Source organism: Equus quagga, chromosome 2 (assembly GCF_021613505.1).
Source record: "Equus quagga isolate Etosha38 chromosome 2, UCLA_HA_Equagga_1.0, whole genome shotgun sequence".
Lineage (NCBI taxonomy): Eukaryota > Metazoa > Chordata > Mammalia > Perissodactyla > Equidae > Equus > Equus quagga.
The window spans coordinates 45,333,665-45,358,225 of NC_060268.1; the positions used below are offsets into that span (position 1 = coordinate 45,333,665).

At 41.2% G+C, this 24,561-nt stretch overlaps 1 protein-coding gene across 2 annotated transcripts in view; it reads left to right on the top strand.

Annotated features, from left to right (window-relative positions):
* GALK2 (galactokinase 2) overlaps positions 1 to 24,561 on the top strand; it is a 118,266-nt gene that overhangs the window by 77,065 nt on the left and 16,640 nt on the right. For both annotated transcript variants that reach the window (XM_046654498.1, XM_046654497.1), the window contains exon 8: positions 6,808 to 7,018. In XM_046654498.1, the coding sequence (XP_046510454.1) occupies positions 6,808 to 7,018 (211 nt within the window). The remainder of the gene's footprint in view (positions 1 to 6,807; positions 7,019 to 24,561) is intronic.

Sequence of the window (24,561 nt, forward strand, 5' to 3'; positions counted from 1 at the left end):
TTGTTTTAAATACTCTGAATTTTTCTCTCTTTTAAACATTAGATGAAAGATAAGTGGAAGATTTTATCAAGACGGAGAATGTTTTCTAAATCGTGTTGCTGCAAATTACTAGAATCCAAGGTTACGTACAAAAGGGGAATAAAGATAAAACTGCACTATGGGCTGCACACATACATCTTGATATTAAGAATATGCTTTTGCCTAGGAACACAGGCTGGAATTCTGCTAAGCATATTTTCCTTACAATGTGGTTCCATTCTTCCATTTTCAGCAACATGTGAACGAACATAATTTTTGTTTGGAAATGGGCTCATTAAATCAGGAAGTGAAAAGGTAAAGAAGCTTGTTTTAATCTGGACAAAACCTTCTGTTTTCAGACCATAAAAATGAAGTGTCAGTAGAGAAATGACTCATCAGGATAGTTTTGAAAATGAGACTGATTAGATAGGGCTCCACATGGCAAAATTGTAATGAATAACATGTATTGTTCCTCTCCTTCTGTCTCTTCAAGATCCTTTTTTGAAAATGAGTACCTTTTGTATCTACTTAGCAGGGGGAAGTACACTAAACCAATAAAGATGATTTTTCTTTGTTTTAATGTTGATAGTTTCTTCTGTTCTCAAATCTTTCTCTCCCTCTCTGTCTCTCCCTCCTCTTTCCTCTCTTCCAACAGCTTCCAAAAACCTAATTGATGCAAATTCACTAAAAGTCAGAGTCTTGTAGAGCCATTTGAACTAAAATTAAAAACATTTTAAAGCAAATTCAATAGAGATTTATGATTATTACTTGCGTAAATGATACTTTTAAGTGAAGAACATTTTTATGTTCTTAAATTAAAGTGGCCAGAAATCTTTAATGAGCACAAAATTTTTCATATTTTACACATTTCAGTGCCTTAAATTTTTCCAGAAATATTTTATCTTTATAAAACAAATGATAAAAGAGACAATCCCTTAATTATATCGAGGGATAAAATGTGTGATGTCGCTAAGTGTTATGGGAAGTCAAAAAGCGAAGAGAAATGCTGTTGCTTCTTGCATACCCTGAGCTCCTTGTGGCAACATGTGGAGCAATGAAGGAGAGAGTTTCATGTGGTCTTTTGACACTTAAAGGAAAATTTACAGTGTGGTTCTTAACCGAGCCTGTCTGGTCAGGGGCCATCACTCACCCAGGTTTTTAGCTCTCATCACTTAGTGGTCAATATGGAACTTATTTTCAGACTGGTGATAGAATGTGAGAAGTGGGCATAATATTCTCAGGGCATTGGCAGTTTTCTTGAATTTGAATGGAGGAAAACCAAATCCCAAGAATGTGGCCAATTTCACTCGGCCTGTTGATTTAGTAGAGTGCACTCTGCCAAGATGTAGTGTGGGGTATTCCCAGAATGGCGAGTCCAAGCTGCAGGGCAGAGGACGCACGTATTGGGGAATACGATTGATGTGTTTAGTGGAACCAGACTGTGGCAGGGCCTTCAGTGTTGTGCGAAGGATCACCCAAGCTTGGTTCTGGAAGCAATGGGGAGCCACTAACGTTGTTAGCAAGATATTCTAGAAATATTAATCTGGCCACAAGAACTTTTTTGCCTTAGTTGAATAGAAGTAGGTCTTAGAGTGTCAGTGAGGATGGGATAAAAAGGGAGGGAAATGAGAGAAGCTATGACTGGACCCAGTAAATGTTCGTGTATAAGGCTCTCTATCATTGGGTTTCTGTCTTCATTTTGGTGTAAGAACCATTACTTTGAGGAAGTTTTCCCTCACTACCCTCCTCACTTCCATTATGCTAAACGTCCTTTTATATGCTCCTACCACATCCTGTATTTTTCCATTGTAACAGTTTATCACAGTTGGATTAAGTTCTTCATTGTGTAATTATTATTTAACATCTGATTGCTCGGGTAGACTATGAGCTCCATGTGGTCAGGAGCCATGCATGCTCTATTCACCACTGTTTGCCTAGGCCTGGAAGGTGGTAGGTACTTGGTAAGCACTTACTGCATGCAGATGTGCATGAATGAAGGCAAAGTGTTGAGTCAATAAGAGCTGCAAATTTAAGCTGAAATGATGGATGGAAAGCATAGTGCTGCCAATGATAGGGTTGGAGAAGGTAGGATGGAAGGTGGCTGGAAAGTGGGAGATGATGAAATTTCCGCATGGAATTTTCTTATAAGTGGTTAGAAATTTGAGCTTGGAATGTAACTCTTAGCTAGGGATAGCCTGCAGATATTTTGAGATAATTGTTGAAACCAAGAGTTAAGTTCAGTTTTGCTGAGGGAAAGAATGTGGCAAGAGAAGATCAGAAGGCCAGGGGTTAAACTTGGGAGCTGGCTTCAGTTAAATAATGAAAGGAGAAAGTGGATCATGGGTGAAAATGGAGTCAAGACTAGAGAGATGAGAAAGAAACTAGGAAAATTCAATGTACAGAAGCCAATAAAATAGGGAATTTGATGAAGGTAGGTACTGAGGAGTGCTAGACGTCCCTGGTTCATTAAGGAATAAGAGGACTGACAAAAATCCAGTGGCTTTAGAAGTTCGGAGATAAGGAAGAACCTTTAGGAGGCCATATTCAATAGTTAGAGTGGCTTCTGAGGGCCCAGAAGCGGTGACTATGAGCCACTGGTTCTGGTTGTTGGACAATGAAAGAAAGAGAGAAATGAAGAGCGGTAGCTTTAGGAATGAAGAATTTTCAAACAGGAAACATCTGTATATGTTTGAAGGATAGGTAAAGATGTCAGATGGGAAAGGACTAGCTAGAGAGGCAGAGGAATGAGGGGAGGGAAGGAAACTTGACCCTCACAGACTGCCTCCTCTGGGCCAGGCAAGGTGCCAGGTGTTTGTATTATTATCTTATTTAATCTTCACAGGAACTCGTGAAGTATCCATTAAGTGTCCCATTTTTCATACTGAGAATTTCTAGCCAAGGTAGGTTGTGACTGGTTTTAAGTAAGAGCAGGAGTCCAGGTCTGCCTTTGCCCCTGCTCTTTTCCTTGTGCCCTTTAGGAGTTAGGTGTGAATGAGATCCAGAGCATGGTGCTTGGGGATGCCTTAGAAAAAAAGACAGGCTGTGCTGACGGTGCAGTGAGGACTGTAGGAGATCCATTCGGCAGAGTTGTGCACATTTCGTCAGATTTCTTCTGTGGCCTGAAAACTACTGGACAGTGGGATGACTAACATTGGGGAAGATTAATGTGGTGAATGTGTTCATGATTGCTGTGAGTGGAACAAGGACCCAGAAGTCACTGGGGAACGGCTTTATGTAGCTGGAAGGGCATGAGGGGGAGATAAGCAAGAAAAAAAGTATACCCAATAAAAACAGCTATGTCTGATCCTATTTATGCCAAACTATATGCGTGTAGGTATGCATAAAGAAGTGTATAACAGGATGGTTATCAAAATAGCAGTTGGTGGTGGTCTCACTGGGGTGATTACAGATGATTTATTTTACTTTGTAATTTTTTTGTATTTCAAACTGTTGTGTACTTTTTGAAATTTTAAAAATAAGTCTGTGTGATTTATATAAGCAGAAACAGCAAACACAGCTGCTTTTGTTGTGTGGAAAACAACTTGTTGAATGAATGGTTTTTAGAGGTAACTCAGAGAAGGAGTTAGAAGTTTGCTGACCTGGTGAGGAGACTCGCTACTTTTCCCATTGATTTGCTAATCCTGCTAAATGCAAGGAGTTAGTCTGAGAGAGGTGGATTCGGACAGTCTCCTGCGTCAGGGTCCATGTCTGGGGTTCTCCCACCATCCCCTTTTACTGGAGGCCCCAGCGGCTCTCTCAGACTGAGGGCTTTTGCTAGCTGCAGGAGAGTGCTCAGTTTGCACCTGGGTACCCTGGAAGTGCTAGGGAGCTAATACCCTTAGAAGCAGCCCTCAACCAATGACAGGTGAGAGTTCGTGGGTAAATGTCCCAGCCTTCTTGCCCGTGGGTCGGACACATCTGAGGTTCATACATACAGGTTCCAGAGGGCCTGCAGGCCCAGCCTCCCCTGTCCACGTCAGTGCATCTCGCACGGGCTTCTCTTCCTGTCTCACTTTCCACTCCTTTACCAGTGCTTCTAGGTCTCACCCTCCCCTACAAATTCTTGTCTCAGGGCCTGCTTCTGAGAGAAACCAACCTGAGATGGCGTCCTAGCACTGTTAATCAGCCTCATTCCGTGACTGTGGACAGAGCACTCGTTGCCTGCTTTCTTGTCTACAGAGCATGGAACAGGAACCTTCCAGAAGTGGTATCTGATATGAACACTTAATGTTTGCAGTGGTGAAAAGAAAACGGTGCATGTTAACAAAGAACTGCTTTCTTCTATTTCCTCACCCTGCTGCTGAGCAAGGAACTTGTGACGAAATGACCCATAGCCCTGACTCACGGCCTTGCTTCACAAATGTGAAGTAGGCTGGTGACCAGGGCCATAAGAGGCAAACTCCCTCATGAAGTTCTGTCTCCAAGCAGCAGCAATCTTGCCCACCCGCTTCCCTCATCTGCAAGTCATCTTTCTGTTTCCTGAGCCAAATTTCCAAGGGCTTAAGCTCCTTTCCCATTTCGCTCCCACAGTGTAGTGCACTGCTCAGTGGCTCATGGCTGTGCAGCTGTTGAGGGCATGCGGTCGATTTCATCCTTAATTGAAATACACACCAAATTGGTAGCGTGGACTCTCCAGCAGAGGGCTAAGTGGACCCAACAGCAAACTGGGATGTTGCTGGAGTGAATGTGAACTTCTGTGTGTTAGTGCCCCTGTCTATGGAAGCACACAGGGAGACTGCCTTTGAAAACAACCTCCTAGGCAGCCGACTTTCTCCCCACACATCCCTGGGCCAATTTCCTGGGATCGAGTGCCTGAGGCAATGTAAGTTATTCAAGAGAACCAAGGATGGGGCTTGGAGACTGTTGTTGACTGAAAGGTTCTTAGGAAGAGCCCACCTTCATCACTTGGTGACCATTCTTTGATGTTTTTCCTTTTTCTTCTTCTTTTTTAAGAAAGATCCCATCTATCAAAGTGTTTTTAAAACACTGGAATGTTCACTTCTAACATAAATCCTTAGCTTGTTCTTAGAAATCCATTTTTAAGACTTGAGTGGTGATTTGAACTAAGGTGAATGGCATGACATAGACATCAGTCATATGTCACTGAGAATGTGGCTGTGGGGAAGCAGGTAAGAGTTACAGGACCTGGTTCAATTTCCACCTCCCCTTCTTACTAGTTGGGTAACTTCGGGCAAGTCACTCTCATCTCTTAAATAGAGTAATAACACATATCTCACAGAGTTGTCAGAGATTGAAAGAAATAAAAAGCACATTTTAAATCCTACACCACTACACAAGTGTTAGTTATTTCTGTTAGCTTCCTTGCTTATCTCAGTTGGATTTAGATCTGTGTTTCAAGAAAGCATCATTCCAGGAGATGATTGACTTCAGCTCTTTTTCTGTATAAAATAAATATATTGTATTTTTTCTTTTGTTTTACGCATCTTTATAGGTTTTCTCAAATTATTTTTGGAATACATTGGAACATAGACTATGAGTGAATGAATTAAATGAATGAATGAACCAATCAGTCTGTGGAGGTATCAATCCAGTACCGTTAATAAATACTAACTGAACGTGTTAAGCAAACAAAGTCAAAAGAAAGGTCTTAGCTTGTGTTTTGCTTTAAAAATGGCACCATGTTTTGTGAAATAACTGAACAGGAAAATAAAATTCTATTGTCTCTTTTCCCAGTTCTGCCTTAAAATCATTAACTCCTTTCAAGTGTATGAGCCAGAGTTTTAAAAAGAGGATTAATGAATATAAGAACTTCTGTTATTAACATTCTTCAGAAGTGAGTGGCCCTAACCAAAGTACAATGGTCTTTTGGTAAACCCTGCTTCCTGTCCAAGAGAAAGAAAATCAAATCATCAGCTTAAGAGAAGAGTAAATCAGATGCACATTTCCTTGAAGACGAAGTTCCCCTTCTTCTGCTTGCTTCTTTTTTGCTGTTTGCACTGTCTGCACCTGCTGTCCTCCCACCCAGAGATTGAATCGTGTAGACTTCAGGATGAGAGACATTTTCATCTTGTTTTGACTATCACCTGCTCTGCAGGGCTCAGTCAGTGGTTTGGGGAGAATGAGGGAAACATATTCGGGGTTGGGGTTCCCCTGAGTGGACCTGGATATGAAAGTTCGGTTTGTACTTAACTCTCTCCATCAGATTGAGGGGGTACCTCCAGTGCAATTGGAAGCCAAACTCCTTTCTCAAGAATGGAGGAACATACAGCTCTACTACTATAAGCGACCTAATGTAGTGGTTTTTCATAAGGTCACCAATGAGGTTTTCATTTAAAATCTAGACTTTACTCCAAACGCCCCGATACTTAAATTCATTAGCCATTTCAAAGAGGCATGTAGTAAACAGGAAGAGCTCTAATGAAATCGGGCATACAGTGTCCACCTCAGTACCCAGGTCATGTGAGATTTGAGTAGTTTTCTATAGACTTTACAGACAGTGGTGTATTAGAGACGAACTGAATAGAGATAAAAGAACAAATTATTCACAGAAACAGCCCTGAGGGAAAGGGGTTGCAGACAAAAAAAAAAAAAAAAAAATCCTTGGGGATTAGCTTTTTCAGGAAAAATACTGAACTAGCCTGTGAGTGTCACATAAGCATGTTTAATTCCAAACATCTGAACCCAGTGTGCATTTTCAAGCAATGGTGGGAAATGTGGATAGGTTGAAGGGAACAAGAAAAACAGCTTAAAGTTGAATTGGACTAATTAAAACAGTACATGCCAGTGTCTGAAATGAAAACTGACCATCATCCTCGTTTGAATTTGCAGCTCCTGGCTAAGTCAAAAAGCTTGCCATGGGATAAAGTACTGCGGCTGGAGGAGGTACAGGCCAGACTCAGGGTCAGTCTGGAAGAAATGCTGTTGATCACAGAGGATGCCCTTCACCCGGAGCCCTACAGCCCTGAGGAGGTCTGCAGCTGTCTCGGAATTAGCCTGCAGGAGCTCCGAACCCAAATCCTGAGTCCAAACACTCAAGACGGTGAGTCTGCAGGAGAAAGTAAGGCCTGGGTTGTTCCCCCACTCACAGGTGGAAAGTTTCCAACTTCCCCGTCTATCTTACTGATTCTGAAGGGAATTCTTGAGGGAATTTGAAGAATATGTTTGTTTTGGCAAACAGTTATCTAGACTCTTAGCTTCATTAAATTCATTCATTCATTCCTCAACAAACATTTCCTAGTCTGCTATATGCCAGGTATTCTGGCTAGGCAAAGGAATAATACATCATTCCTGACCTCAAGAAGTTCATAATTCAATAAGCTCCTTTTTCCCTTTCCCATTTTTCTGACTAGTATACTACTTACATAAAAAGATCTAGGTTAGAGCAGTGCCCACAACTGCTGTAGAACACCACTCTGGAACACCAGGCAGTTTTCACTGCTTAGGTTGAAACTTGTGGCCCAGTTGAGTTGCAAGCTTTTTCTAATGCCTGCTGCTTTCAAGTAATTTTGCTTTTATACTGATAACATAACATACCTGAGAGGAAGGCCAGGTAAAGGTTGGAGGTACAGGGTGGAGTGGCTTCTCCTTTGAGAAATAAAAGTTGTCTATTTGTGAGGAGTCAATGCTGGGGTAGGATATCTAGCTAAGATCCAATAGTCTCTTGAGGTAGAGTTGGGGGTAAGAGCTTAGCACAAAGATCAGCCTCAGGGACCCATTTTCATCCCATTCAGTTCAGTTCCACAACTGTTTACTGAGTACGTACAGTGGATTTGCCTGCCAAGTAATGTCTTAAAGGCTTAGGATAAGATAAGGGAATCATTTGAGGGCTGGGAGAAGGTTTTAGTTTCTAATATTGTTAGATCCCATTTAATTTGATGAACATTTAGAGAGTCTCTAGAACTGGAATGCATAAACTAGCCTACAGGCTTAATCAGACTTGCCACCTGTTTTTGTAAATAAACTTTTGCTGGAACACAGCCATGTGTTGGCTATGGCTGCTCTTGCACGGCAACAGCAAAGTTGAGTAGTTGTAACAGAGACTGAATAGCCCATAAAACCTAAAATATTTACTATCTGGCCCTTTGCAGAAAAAGTTTGCTGACCTCCACTCCAGAAAGGCAGTAGACCAAAGGGTAGCTGGATGGCCTGGATTAGGATCTCCAGCTTCACCTACTAGATTTGTGACTTGATTTATAAATTCTTAACCTTTCTGTTAGCTTAGTCTTACCATGAAATAGGCATAATAGGAATACCTTCCTTAAAGGAATAATCTGTGTAATGTACTAAGAAAATGCTTGGTAATGGAGGTACTCATAAATGTCAGCTACTTTTGTTATTTCTCCTTCCCTCACCACCACCCCCACCCCGCCCACCCCCAGCCAGGCCATGAAACTAAGCATTGAGAACACGGAGATAAACACAAAAGGGTAGTTTACAATGTAATGGTGGAAGCAGATAAAGAAAAAGTTGATCCAGCATGGACTAATGAGTGAAGTGATGGAGAAAAGTCAGAGTGGGCTTTACTAAGGAGAGAGCAACCAGACGGAAGTTAGAGAATAAATAGGAATTTCCTAGGTAGACAAGCAGTCAGAAAGACTTCCAAGCAGACAAAACATCAGGTACAGAAACAGAGAGGCATGAGATAGGATTATATGTCCAGAGAACTACATGTAGTTGAGTGTTTCTTGCAAATAATGTACACAGTAGTGAGTGAAATATCAGGCTGAGCTTGTAGGTAGGCCCAGATCACCAACAGCCTTATTAAATACTTTGTGTGTTTGTGTTTTATGGGTAATGGAGGAGTAAACAAAATGTTTATTGGATGAATAAGTTGGGTAGGGCGTTGGATAAGGAGAGCATCCAGGGGAATAGCTTCTATCCTTTGACTTAAGATATGGTTCATGTTTACAAATTCAACAGATATATGTATTGACTTCACTGGGCTGGGTATTATGCTGGAGACTGGGATACAATGATAAGCAGGATGTGACCTCTACATACAGTGACCTAGTGTCTTATGGGGGAGAGTGTCCCACCATAATCACAGTAAATAACACCCGCTGTAATCAAGGTATTTATCGATTCCTGAGGGTATGGAGGAGAGAGTGACTAATGCCTGTGACTTGAATTTGAGCTGTACCTTAAAAGAAAGTTATGGACTTCCCAGGCTGAGAGGGGTGACAGGCCATTCCAGGTAGAGAGTAGAGCCTTAGAGAAGACGTGGAGACATGAAGATTTTGAAAACATGTGCCAAGAGGTATTGTGTGCAGTATGAGTTTGAGGCCAAAAATACTGGCTAAAGGGATGCCAATTAGGGGATTATTGTTCTTCTCTCCATCACATAAGAGGATGAAACAGGGAATTCTTGGTGGATATCACAACGGGTAGATTCTCAAGGCTGTAAAGGAGAGTTCAGTTGGAATTGATGATTGCCTGTGTCTAGGGAGAGAGGGAGGAAAGGAAGGGAAGAAGAAAAGAAATAGAAGATAAAGAAGGCCAATGTATGAATGCTGGTCAAGTTAGGGAATTATTGTAGGGGAAACAATTTTGGGGGCAAGATGATGAGTTTATATATATATACATATATATGTAATTGAGTTTGGTGATAAGGCAAGTCATCTAAGTAAAGATGTGGAACAGATAAAGATCCAAACTATATAATTACCATTTGGGAATTTTTCATGAAGAGGCAAAGAACTCTTAATAGACATTGAGAATATTCACTGTCAAATGATCTTAAAGCAGTCTTTTCATGGTGTTACTTCTTAGTTCAGAAACCTTTAGAGGCACACCATTACCTCATTGTCCAAACTCCTTAACATGGATGTTACGTTTCTCCACAATTTGGCCTTAACTCTGTTCTGTCCTATCTCCCTTTTGCCCACATGCCCATGTGGGCAGTGTTGTCTTGGCTGAACCATTCTACTTACTAATTGCATCTTGGTCTGGCCTCTGGGCCTTTAATCCTAAACATCACTGTCCTTTTCTGACTGGACCTTTCCTCTTTTCTGAAATGCAGTTCCAACCTATGTCAAAAACTCAATATAATTATTTTCTTAAAAAAATTATTTTATTGAGTTCATATTGGCTTATAACATTGTGTAAATTTCAGGTGTACATTATTATATTTCAGTTTCTTATAGACTGCATCATGTTTACCACCAATAGTCTAGTTTTTATCCATCACCATACATATGTCCCCCTTTATCCCTTTCGCCCTCCTCCCATCCCCTTCCCCTCTGGTAACTACCAATCTGTTCTCCTTATCTATATGTTTGTTTGTTTATCTTCCACATATGAGTGAAATAATACAGTATTTGTCTTTCTCTGTCTATTTTGCTTAATATAATTCCCTCAAGGTCCATCCATGTTGTTGCAAATGGCACAATTTTGTCTTTTTTATGGCTGAGTAGTATTCCATTGTGTATATATAAAACACACCTTCTTTATCCGTTCATCCTCTGATGGGCACTTGGGTTGCTTCCACGTCTTGGCTGTTGTGAATAGTGCTCTGATAAACATAGGGGTACATGTGTTTTTTTGAATTATTGATTTCGTGTTCTTTGAATAAATACCCAGTAGTGCAATAGATAAAAGGTCAATATAATTCTTATCTTTTCTTATCCTCTCAATCCACAGCCTGTTCTCTTTCTCTGTATCTCTGTTGCTTTTTCTCTGCATCTGCCTGTCTTTCCTTCTCCTCTTTTTTTTTAGCATTTTTTTGAATAAGTTAATTTCCCGGAAAACACAAAGGATAATTTGCTAATCATAGTACATGCATTGCTGTTTAAGTTTTTTTCCCCCTAAAGAATAATGATTTCATTGTTTTTGTAAAAATGATGCCTGCTAATCCTATCTCTCTATCTAAAATAACATCCCTACTGACCCACCTGCATTACTTTCTACAATTTACTTATGTTTTGTTTGCACTCAATAAATCTATGTTAAATAAGTGAATCCATTCTGTAATTCTGTGTCCTCAAAGGATTCCCCCTTTTGCTATTGGAATATAGTAAATAAGTTTTAAAAGCTATGAATATAAATTAGTCTGTGGGATTCTAGAGTCTCCTAGATTAATGTCATTTCCTTTGCTTTCTGAACCCAGCCATCTAGCCTCAGCCAAATTTCCAGCTGAATTCTCCTGTCACTCAGCTTTAACTTTAGGGATCAAATCCTTTTATATCTTTGCCTTGTTCCTTCTGAGTTTGTGCTTTGGTTGTTCTAAAACCTTAAGCAAATATTTCTTTTAACCCTTTAGAAGATAGGATTCTTATTGAATGTGGTACTGTATTAGATTGTATGAGAGGAAGCAAAGATGGCCCATGTCCCAAGCAGAGGACTCCGGAGGGTGCCACCACCCCTTTATTCCAGGTGCCTATATTTTAACATGCTTAGTTTTGGCTTGAACTAATTTTCCCATCATGGAAATCCATGCCTTTGTCAAAGTGATGTGGAATCCAATGTTCTCTTTATGCCAAAATTCCTTTCTTTCTTTCTTTACCTGGGAGATGTTGATCTTGAGGTGACAGTGTAGGCAGAGATGTTTATAATCAAACTATGCCTTGCAGCCTCTGCTAAACCAGCCAGACTTCCACAGACCCATGTGAAATTGTTATTTGCTCTTTCCAAATTTCTAATAATTAGATTTAGAAATGCTCAGAGGCCATTAAAATTAAACACGCATACACACACAAAGCAAAATCTTTTGGATGTTGTTTAGAATGGCTATAATCCATTACTAGGAACTGGCCAGGAATAATTTAAGGATTATTTGTGAGGCCTTGCCCACAGGTAGGCATTATCTAAGGGTATGGTATAATGTCTGGGTTTCCAGAGGCTCAGAGGCCAGGCTGATGTGGGAGGGGTGTTTCCTAAGGTGTGACCCAAAGAAAAGGGGAAGCAGTGATCAGAGCCGGGAGAGATGGGCATGTGTATCTCGCACAGGAGATAAGTCAAGGACACACACTGGAGGATAAACAGAGGAATCCATGAGGAACTAAATGGAAACCGAGGTAGAGAATGGGTCAGGTGGTTTGGGCACTAGTTTAAGAAAGGGGGGATTTATTGGGTGCATTCCTTTTGGGAGTGCCCAGCCTCTGCTCTGAGTTGGGGTGGCCCTGCTATATAGATGCACTGTGCTGGGCTGAACATGAATCTCTCGCTTGAATTACCAACTCTGCCTGTGACCATATGCTGACAAAGTGCTGGCCAGTTGCTGACTAATTTGTTTGGACCCTGTGATCTCCAAAGTCACGAGTAATAATCATGGCTTTCAAGCAAGCACAGGGCAGTGGCATGGACTGCTCTCTAGGAAGACATCTAGAGTAAAGAAAAACCCAAAAAACTTGTTATTTACTTTATGGTTTACACATTACTCTTCACCCACATCATCTGATTTGAATCTCACGAGAACCCTGGGGCACATGGTTATCCTCATTTCACAGATGAGGAAACTGAGGTCAGAGAGTTACACATAGTTACAAGTCTACAGAGGTAATAAGTGCTAGAACCAGATACCAAATTTTAGTCTTCTGATTTAATCCAATACTCTTTCTGCCATTACTTATTATCTCAGCCTATTAATAAACTGGCCTTAGCAATCCTGCACCAAGTAAGGGAGATAATATTGAGTTTTGGCTTTGCTTAGGTCTGATTTTTTCTTGAAACTAAAGAAAGGTGATGAAGAGAGGTTACTTTGTGGTTAAAGAGTTTCCTTTTGGCTGTTTCCCATTCTGGTGCTTTGGCCTTAGAAGATGTAAAACTGTGTGGCATCCAGTAGCTTGCTTACTTTAACAATCAAACTCAACTTGACCAGAATGTGCATGAGCTGTGTTATAGAAGGACCGTGAGAAGTGCTATGGAATTTTCTTGTTTGATAAACGTGTGGTCCTCATAGATTACCTCAGTTAAGTCTAAGAAGAGTAGTTGTTTATTACCTAATGGAAAAATATAAAGGTACTTTACAATATAAAAAGAGTCAACCAGTCAGTAACGTCAATTTCCAATTAAGTGTTCTCAGATATCAAGGAAATTGATTTAAAAATAGCTTGCAAGATATCAGGCACTAAATTCTATGATCTCAACACATTCAACTGTTGTTCTTATAAGAATTTTGGAAGAAAAGTTTTCCATAAAGAGCCTAGAAAAAACTCCAAAGGAAATTATAGATCTTTTTAGAGTTTACAGATGTTGGTTGAGCAGAAATCCTTAAAATCTGTGTGATGAAGTTCTAATTAGTCCAAATAAAAATGAGTCCTTCAGTTTTGTCTGTTGTTTTCCTTTTTACAAAATAGATTCTTGTGAAATAAAATACAAAAGAATAAATCAAATAACTATTTTTGTAAGGCACAAGAGATATGCTTTAAGCTGTTTTGGAAGTCAAGTGTGGGGAAAATTTGCTTTCACTTAGTTCTTTTTCCTTTTCCTTTCTGCCTGAGCTCTCCTTTTTGCTCCCTAGCTCCTGCTGAATTCTCAGTGGTCTGGCTACAGAGGGCAAGATCATGCCGGGAGTACGTATTCTTCATTTTCTAGGAAACAATGGGATGAACTGTTATCCCAGATCACTTGGGATTGCTTCCTTCCTGGGTTTTCATCTTCCTCTTTCAGATGTGTGCATTATAATGTCCCTCTTCACTGGTTCACCTTTCCTCTTCAAATATTTAAGGAACTAAAAATGAATGCAAACATACTTCATTAAGTATGATTTTAAAGACATAGCATCTTAAAAATCTCAACTTCTGTAGGAATGGCCCAGCACCAGTGTGTTGGAATCACACCAGTGCCGTGTGCTGTGTACTGGTCAGTGCCTGAGCCATTGATGGGTAGGCCAGAGCTCAGAATCTCCCTCTTATCTCATATGACTAATAATGGAAGACCTGTGTCTGGCTCCTGGGGCCATTCTGGAGCCACAAAAGCATGAGAATTCTGGAATTTTCATCCACTTGTGTGAGAGTTTTAAAAGAGCTAGAATGAAACCAATTCTGAAGGTACATTTGGAGGAGAAGCTGACCCCTGTAGTAGTCTTAAATATACTTGGCCATCTTGGACTGAAGCAGGCCAAGAATGAACCTAGGAGCTTGACCACCTCTTCATACTTTGTACCTTCAAAACCTTGAGTTCCCCAAGTTTCTTGAGTTAATGTGATTTGGGCAGGGCTGGCAGTAGAGGATGTAGTAGAGAGTTAGACCAACAAGACCAAACATTTACCTCTGTTGGACACTATGATCCTCTTTCTCAAAGAAGAGTTTTCGTCTCTCTAGGAAGGTTACCCTTGTGTTTTGAACCTTCAGCTTCAGGGAGACCATACGGCAGGGAAGGAGGCAAGGGACAGCTACCTTCCTGACAACAGCAGCCCTGTAGACTCTGGTGACCCACAGCTATGAAAGTAAGAAACAACTTTTCCAGCCTCGCATGAAATTCCCATACAGTAGCTACTATAATGATATTTCCTGGAGCTAAACCCTGAAAGAGTAGCAGCAGCTAAATGTGAGCCACGGAGTACTATCTTCCCACAGCATTTGTGTCCTTGAAAAACGGTCCTTGTTTTGTGCATCTCTGTATTCCTGTAGTAACTGGCAAATATTTGCTGAATGAATAAATGAGTTAAATTAATTTTCTTCTATTTATATGGAAAAGTAATGGGAAGGAGGCCAATTCAAGAATGCACTCAATGTCTAAAGAGTGGTTATATCTAGCCTTTTAAAAAAAAATCTCACGTACATGAGTAATATTCATGTACATTATTAATAATAATGATATTAACAACCACATCAACCACTTACTATGTGCCAAGCACTGTTCTAAGTACTTTTAAAACTTTGCTGTCCTTGTTTATTAATGCGGTCCTTGTGTTTAGAGTACCTGCATGAAATTGTTCTTTTCAAGGCTATAAACTCTGTCATAAACACATCTGGACACACAGCTTCAAATATTGATGTATTCACCACTCCTTCTTCCCACTCTCCTAATCTATTCACACTATTGAGATATGACAGTCAGACTCCCAAAGTTAGGCAGCTCCTAAGAAAAACAGAATTTTTTGGTAGTTGTTACTTTTGCTTGTTTGAAATTCTGTTTAAAAGCGAAAGGCAAATGCATTTGGCCATTACAGTACTAATTAGGTTTGTGTTCATTGACATAATTGTCAATTAATAATGCTGAATATTCCTTTTTTATCCTGTAAACAAAGAATGATACCAAAGTTTTCCAGCCAACAGAGCATTCTATCTTACATCTCAATATTTTTGACAGTGGTCTTTGAATTCATACATGGACTTTTCTTAAAATATTTCAAATCTATGTAAGTGATATCTAGAACAGATTATATAGATTTAATTTAGGGGAACATAAAGGATAAAGACTGGCTTTAGATGGTTTTTCTGCTGGGAACATCCCATAAGGTAGGTTCCAATATTTTGCTGTTTTATAGATGAGGAAACCGAGGCACAGAACCATTAAGTAACTTGCTCAAACTCGTACAGCTAAAAGCAGCAGAGTTGGGATTCAAACCCATGCAGTCTGACTCTAGAGCCGTCCCTCTACCATCTTAACCACTATGTGGTATGGGGTTGTAATAGTCAGGGTTCTATCAGAAAAAGGGATTTATTATGTAGATTTGACCACATGAAGTTGTGTAAGCTGTTTGAACAGTCTACATAAGGCTACGTCTTTGCCTCTGCTGCTGGAGCCTGAAGTCAACAGGAAAGATAGTCAGGAGGTGATGATAGATGTGAAGTGGGGGAGAGCAAGGCCGAGCTGGAGCCCACGAGGATGGACTGGAACCGGAGTCAGACTCTCACCACCTCCAGGCCTCCAACTTTGATGATACTGGTGTTCTGCAGGAGCAGCCACACATGTACCTGGCCCAGGAGTCACAGAAGCTGAAGGAAGGGCCAGTGGGACCTAGAGGTGCTGTGGACCTGGTTGCTGTTCTGTGCCAACGGAGTGAGCTAGAAGATAAGTGACGATGTACATGAGCTGCAATGGCACCTGGTGCCCCTACATAGACCTTTAAAGCATAAAAAATATGCCTAATATATTTTTTAATTTCCTTATTGCCCGTTTGTACCTGATATTCTGACCCTACCAGCTACGTTCTTCACCTCAGCCACCTCCTTGGCCTTGGCATTGCTGGTCCCCCTGGGGTGCTCAGCCCTGACCACCACCTTGGGCCCAGCCCTGCCAGCTTCATTGGCCCTGACCCTGTAGTTCCTGGTCACCTCCTTAACCACAATTCCCTCTTTGACTCTGGCCTTGCTGGCCCTGCCATTCATTCATGGCTGCCTCAAGGGAAGAGAAGGAAAGGAAAAGAAAAGGACAATTTCTAAACTTTTAAATGGATATTTTTCTTAAGCCTAAGATACATAATTTGACATTACTCCGTATTCCCTTTGCTTGAATTTATCATGGATGTATGTCTACCTTCTGAGAGATGAAGTTATGAGAGTCAGCCGTGAATGTATTAGCCACTCTGCTTTGAGTAGAGTGAGGCTTCGGCAGATACGAGGACAGCTGACATCTCTTTGTGTACCCTGCTGCCCCTCTGCAGGTTTGGATTAGGAAAACACCTTCTATGGTCTTCATCTACCTAAGACATACAATCTTGCCCCTCCTATTTTCCTTTTTTGCTTTCATTTTTACATTTTTATGTTTCCAGACAAGTAAATATTTTCTTTGTATACAAAGCTGCTTTTCTCATAGTTAAATTTGTTTATTTTGGTCAAAGTGATTATCTCCTCTGTTGGTGTGTTCATGTTGATTGAGCTTCAGTAACAAACAATTCCAAAATCTCAGTGGCTTGACCCAACAAAAATTTATTTCCTGCCCACTCTGCCTAGCTAACATGAGTCAGCAAATAGGTCTGTTTCTCTGAGACACGCAGGGGCCTAGGCTCAGGGGGCTCCATCTCAATGTGTTTGTCCATAATCACTGTGACCAGAGGAAGGAAAGGTTGCTGATCGCTCACTGGCTCTTAACATGTGCCAGAAAGTGACACCCTCACTCCCATTCTCATTTCATTGGCTCAAGCAAGTCATGTGGCTGTGATGAACTTCAGAGGGGATGTGATGAACTTCAGTCTGCCTTAACTCGTGTAAGGAGAGCTGGAACATTTGGAAATAGTCCTAATGACAGCCTCACTTCCCTGTGCCATGTAGCTGTGAGTCTCATCCCCCTCAATCTTGGTGATACCAGTGAGAACCATTACTTTCTTACATAAAAATACGAAGTTGATATTTCTTTCTAGACATCTGGGACAGTCAATATTCTTCTTGATCAAATTCCAAGTTTTTTCACTAACAAATTAGACATGTGACTTCTTTTATGGCCCATATTTCTCTCATACTGGCCTTTTATCTGGACTTTGTCTGGTGAAAGTCTTCTTACTCCTGGTGGCTTGTCACTTTTTTTCTTGTCTTATACAGCTCACAGTCTCTTCTCAGGAGACTGTCATTCTAGAATGTTAGGGTGGTCCAGGATTGTATCTCTTTCCATTTTTAGTTGTTCACTTCCTATGACTTTGTTCTTTTTGAAAGTACCTAGATTCAGGTGGAAGAAAGTTTCCTAACAAAAATTTTTAAATAAGAAATTGTGTACCATGTGAGTTTGTTTCCGTGTGAGTCAGCAGAAGTAAGTAGCTATGCATGGATCTAGTGACTTTTAGCAGGTTATTACCTGCTATTGATATTACCAAATATCAATAATTACAACAAAAATAATGATCCATCATACCTGTATAAACATTCACGGTTTTCACCACATGAGATCTCAATTGACTGTCATTCATGCTACAGGTTTCCAGATGAAACATCACAGGGCAATGTCTCTACATTCAGGGCAGAGACACTGCATAGTTTTTTAAAAAACTTTGAGAAAGATGGTTCCTCATATTGTCTTTAAGAGGGAATGGGGTGGAAGAGACCACAAAAATGAACACCCTCAGTCCATTAGGACCTCTCTAATGTTGGGAAGCCTTTATTCTGCCAAAGGCCACTGATGCAACAGTGAAAAAGACCAGAGACCACCTACATAGGCAAGCAATGGAATTTAGTCTTTTAATGAGAAACTATAAAATTCTAAAAACAAGGAACATAAAATTCTACTGGATTAACACATGATATCTGCTTCATTTCTGTATTTCAATCTTATAGGGGAAAGGGGACAGAAGGGATAAAGATCAAAAGGGAAACGGTCATATGGACAAAGAAACAGAGAAAAGAATCTGATAAAGGGGGAGATCTGATTATGTGTACAGAGCTTGTTTATGGAAAAGCAGATAAACACAAACACAGAGCAACCACCACCAACTCATGCTTGTGTGCATTCACTCCCACCCTGGTCCCTGGAGAGCTACAGCAACACATTTGTAATCATGGCCTTCTGGGAAATAGCAGGCACCCTCATTTATCTGTTCAGGATATTACCAGTTATATTGTAAGCACCTGGAGACATCAAATTAGGTGTTTGTGAAAGTGCAACATTTATATCTTCTCTAATACTACACTGCATTTTTGAAAATCCAAGTGTAGTGCAGGTATACCGTCTTCGATGCTTGCGATGAGGGAATTAAGAGGAGGATTAAGGGGAGGGCCGCATTTAGCACATGCGTCAGAGCTCCCTCACACCTGGTCACCCCTCATCCAGTGCCCAGGTCACCTTCCTGGTCTGCTCCAATGCACACCTTTCAAAAGCAAACTCTGGGCAACAGCCTATGCAATCCAGTCGAGTCTTTGGCATAGCAGAAGATGTAGCTTCTCAATTGCTTAAACTATTGTTGTAGTTTGGTAAGCTACTACTTTTTGATCACAGTAGTGAATAATTGAGTAATGTGAGTAAAGAGAAGTAAATTTCTATTCCTTTATTCAGTAAATCCTCAATTGAGGGCCAACTATTCAAGCAGGGTGCTAGGGACTGTGCACTGGCAATTAGCAAAGCCAGCATAATCCTTGCCTTCATTTACTTATCATTTTGTGGGAAGACAATGACAAAGTAATTACTAAAGTGTTCTGATAGAAATAGACTACTTATTTCTCAGATAAACACTGGTTTTTCCTTTGCCTCGCCTTCAGCTTTTTTGTTCCCTTACTCTTTTTCCTCTGTAATTCCATTAATAGGAGAAAGCAAAGACAAGAACTCATTCCCTTTTATCTTAAAATACCAAGACAGGCCAGCTCCAGGCAAGTGTGACCTTTGTTTTCCGTAATCCTTCATTCAACTCCCAACTCCCTAGCCTTCTCTTCAAATGATTTGACACTGTCTGCTCCTTTCACTTTTTCCAAGAACAAAGTTTCAGGAAAGTTCTGAGAGGTTAATGGGAAAGTAGTTTCCTCAAGAAAGAGAAACAAAAATGCAGCTCATCCAGGAACAGCTTCGGATTCTTCCCTTGCTGATGGGATGGGAGAGAGAAGATGACATTTTTTGAGAACCAGTTATATTTAAGACACTCTATTAGGTCCTAAGGGGCTATACAGATGAAGATGGCATAGTCCATGCCCTTCTAAAGCAGTGTATGATAACTATAAGTAGAAGGGAACACACAGTAGTTGGCAACTGGAATGTTCTTAGAGAGCTTCATGGAAGAGGTGGCATCTGGGCTGACACTGAAAGAGATTCAGGGATTTCAGAACCAGTCTGGGTAGGATACTGATGCTGGGCCTCCCCTCTTGGACAAGCAGTGATGGAGTAGGGTATCTCAAGCACAGGGTTGGCAGAAGCACACCGTAAGAGGTAGGAAAGGACTAAGCACATGCAGAGGATCCAGTGTGTCTTGATGGATTGGAATGTGTGGTCCTTCATTTATTGGACAATGGAAAAATATGTCAGTGTTTGATGCAATGAAATATTTAGGAATGCCACAATCAAGATGGTGATTTGGGAAGTTTACTATGACAGCCGTATACAGGTTGATTAGAGGTGAGAGGGAGACAAGTTAGAAGGTGGAGCAATTGTTCAGACATGGGATGAAAAGAATCCAAACTAGGAAGGTATAGAATGAAAAGGAAGGGAGCGATGGGCTCCGTCTTATCATTTGAATGGCCCTGGAGTTAACAGGATCTTAGTATGTTACCAGAGTGTAAAATGCAGGCAAGGGTGACTACAGCAGAGTGAGGCAAAGGTTTCAAGATCAGAGAGTAGAATTTATTATGACACAGACAGTGCCGGCTCTTGCTGCTCTTGGAAATCTTAGAAAGGAAGCTGTAAACATGTGGGGAGCTGTTATTCTCCACCGGCAAGATGGCATTATGCTGTGGATTTGAAAATATTCACAAATGCCTTTTGGAATGTAGTTTTCCATGGATTAATGTGGTCTGTGTTGAAAGTGCAGATGTATTTTTTCATCAGTGGTTTTGTTTTTAAAAGCCAGGTAGTTAAAGTTTTTTTCCTCTTAAATGTAAAATGCTAATTTAATTTAGTCTTTGCAGCAAGGGAATGAGATACTAATGTGGCTGAAAACAGCAGTTTATTTTTTGTGGGTTTGACTATTTCAGAAACTTCACATTTATGAAAAATATTATTACTAGGAAAATAAATTTGAAACCACAGTCCAACTTGCATGAGGATTGTATAGTGTTTTCCATTCTGCTGCTAGAATACCCCGAAGACTCCATGCCTCAGAGCAGGGACTTAATGTAACTTTGCTGCAGAGGAAAACAGAGTCCTCCGGAGTGGGTTCTGAGGTGGTTTTTCCATCCACCTCTGGATTGCTGTTCTTGGAGCCAACTCTGGGTTTAGCCCTGTGGAACTTTCTATTTTGCAGAGACGCTGGCCAGTAGCGTGCAGCTACATGATTGTGCAAAGGCAGCTAAAGCCACAACTGCTTTTAGCCCCTCGCCCAAACAGTGGGAAAGTATTTGGGGGGTATGAGAGTCTCAGAAAGTTAATTATCCACTTACATGATCAAGGTTTCCAGTTCTCTCAGACCAGTATATTTATTTATTTTGTTTTGATTAATCATCCTGAGATGAAGTCTTTATCCAAGTTAAGTCTGATTCCCAAAATATTTATCACTTTTTAGACTGTTACCTGAAAACCAATGCTCTGCCTTCTTCCATCTCCACACAGCCTATAAGCAGTCGGTAATAGGAGGTTCCAGGAAGAAACTCACTATGTTGAGAATGAGGGAGACGATGATGGTCCAGCTCTACTTTGCACTCCTCAGCCTGGGGGACCCACCCTTTAAGAAGGGCAGACGCAGCCTAATGCGTGTTCAGAGGAATCGTCAGTGATGGAGACTTGAAATCCAATCACGTGAGGGAAGCTGGGTGGCTGGTCTGGAGAGGAGAAGCTTTAAATGCTAGGAGAGTCGTGCTGTTTCACTGCTGCTGGGGGCTAGTGCCATAGTCTTGGCTACCCAGCTCCAGGCCCTTTCCTGGGACCTCCTGCTGTGTGCATGTCGGTGAGGGAGGGTCTTGCCTCCGACGGTAGAAGGCAAGATTTGAGGGGTCAGATTTGCCTCTCATGGGTCACTTGTCATCTGGGTGTGAACAAGAGTCCTCATTTCATCCTGATGTCCTGGCAGGTGCTTATGTCTGGGGCTTTGAGTCTAATAGGCACAGGATCCATTGATAAAGTGTCTAGAGTCCAATGTCATATCTAGACTTGTGGAGTGACTTTGGCAGTGTTCCTCACTGCCTGCTTCCCTTGGCTTTTGACCCATTACCTGGTTTTCTCACAGTGTAATAGAGAATAGGAATACATAATCCTAATAGATTGTGTGAGCTCCCTAATATCTTCAAAATGGAAATAAATTCATTTTTGATTAGGTTAGTTCATGTAGGTTTCAGTTGTTTACAAACAAGAATCCTGACTGATATAATTGCTAAAACCCTATAATGCTGTCTTATTTCTAGCTAGAATTCTTACCGGGACCCAAGGATAGCTTTACGGAGTCTGTGTGTGTGCTGTACTATATGTACAATTTTGGATATTTGTGCATTCACACGGGGGAGAGAGCCCATAGCTTTTATTCGATTCTCAAAACATTCTATAACCCTAAAATGGCCAAGAAGCACTTCTTTATAGAATACAATTTAAACACCTTACTTGGCATAACATACCAAGCCCTCCTGACCTGGCCTCTGCCTATTGCTTTGATTTTCTCTTTCACTGTGTTTCTTGTTGCTTCTGTTCTTCATCCTCATTTTATATTTTGCAGGCACATCAAAGTTCTTTCTTTTTTTTTACATCACAGTTCTATGGATTCTTTAGAACACCTCCTGGTTTTTAATCTTCATGTCTTTGCTCATGATGTTCTGGCTGCCTTAAGTTCCCAATCCTTTTTTTTCCTCCTTACCCCACCTTTTAATTGGTTTGCTGGATGCCTACTCATTTTTTTTGGTTTGTTTTTGGTTTTATTTTTTGGCAAGGAAGATTGGCTCTAAGATAATGTCTGTTGCCAGTCTTCCTCTTTTTTTTGTTTGAGGAAGATCAGCCCTGAGCTAGTATCTGTGCCAATCTTCCTCTGTTTTGTATGTGGGTTGCCACCACAGCGTGGCTGATGAGTGGTGTAGGTCCACGCCCAAGATCCAAACCTGCGAACCTGGGATTCCAAAGTGGAGCATGCTGGACCTAACCACTATGCCATGGGGCCGGTCCCCCCACTCATCTTTTAAACTCAGCTGGTTTCACTTCCTCCATGAAGGTCATGATCACTGGGCCCCATCCCCTCAGCCCACCTGATTTCAGCATTGCCAGCAGTCCACGTCCAGCCAGCAGCTGGTGTGAGTATCTCTTCTTTGTTGGCTTGGGGCATTCTCCTAAGTCACTGAAAGTAGCTGTGCTGCCCAGGCACATTTTTGTGGAGAAGTTAACCCCTCTGGGGGCAACAGCAGGAGTGTCTGTGAGTAAGTGCCCCAGCTTCCCATCCTCTGGTGGGCCAATTTTGAGGCACGTTCTACACGGCTCTTCAGAGAGACTCCCAAGCAGTGGGGCCCTGGCTGTCCGCAGTGGTGACCTGCTCACCAGGCACCCTTTATTGGCTTCTCTCCTTTCCTGTCTCCCTTTCCGCACTCCTTTGCTCCTGCTTCCTGGATTTATGCTACCAGTACCCAAGTCTTTGTCTCAGGCTCTGCTTTTGGGCTAACCCAGATCAGGATATCCTCTTGACTTTGTGCCTCCACTTCAGCTGTGAGGAGCTGCCCAAGCATCTTTGTCCTTTATTGTTCTTGCTTAACAAATTCTCTTTAGGAGACTATTACTTTCTTTATTTAAAATTTTTTTAAAAATTTATTTTATTTATTTATTTATTTTCTTCTTCTTTTTCTCCCCAAAGCCCCCCAGTATACAGTTGCACATTGTAGTGTGAGTGCTTCTGTCTTGTGGCAAGTGGGACGCCACCTCAGCATGGCCTGATGAGTGATGCCGTGTCCGTGACCAGGATCCAAACTGGTGAGACCCTGGGCTGCCAAAGCAGAGTGCACTAACTTAACCACTCAGCCACGGGGCCGGCCCCCTATTTTATTTTTTATTGTGATAAGAACACTTAACATGAGATCTATCCTCTTAACAAATTTTACATGTACAATACACTGTTGTTGACTGTAGGTGCACTGCTGTACAGCAGACCTCTAGAGCTTATTCATCTTACTCAATTGAAACTTCATGTCTGTTGACTAATAACTCTTCATTTCCCCCTCCCCTAGCCCCTGGTAACTACCATTCCAGCCTTTGAGTTTTTGAATTTGACGATTTTAGCTACCTCATATAAGTGGAATCATGCAGTACTCATCTTTCTGTGTCTGGCTTATTTCAGTTAGCATGATGTCCTCAAGGTCCATTCATGTTGTTGCATATTGCAGAATTTCATTTTTAAGGCTGAATATTATTATATTATATGTATAAACTACATTTTGAAAATCCATTCATCCCATTGATGGATGTTTAGTTTGCTTCCACATCTTAGCTATTGTGAATAATGCTGCAATGAACATGGGAGTGCTAATATCACTTTGAGATCCTCATTTCAATTGTTTTGGCTAGATACCCAGAAATGAGATTACTGGATCATATGGTAGTTCTATTTGTAAGTTTTGGGGAACCTCTGTACTGTTTTCCATAGTGGCTGCACTATTTTGCCTTTTTTTTTTTTTTTTTGAGGAAGATTAGCCCTGAGCTAACATCTGCCAATCCTCCTTTTTTTTCATCTGTGCCCATCTTCCTCCACTTTATATGTGGGACACCTGCCACAGCATGGCTTGCCACGCAGTGCCATGTCCGCACCCGGGATCTGAACTGGCGAACCCTGGGCCACCGAAGCGGAACATGTGAACTTAACTGCTGCACCACCAGGCCGGCCCCTGCACCATTTTGCATTTGTACCAACAGTGTGTAAGGGTTCCAGTTTCTCCACATCCTTGCCAACACTTGTTGTCTTTTGTTAAACTATTACTTCTTTGTTTTTTTTTTTTTGATTGGCACCTGAGCTAATAACTGTTGCCAATCTTTTTTTCCTCCCCAAATCCCCCTAGTACATAGCTGTATATTCTAGTTGTGGGTCCCTCTAGTTGTGGCGTAGACTACTACTTCTTGAATCATATTCATTGTTGTTCCCTCAGTATTAAAACTGGCACTTAGTGGATTCTCATCCAT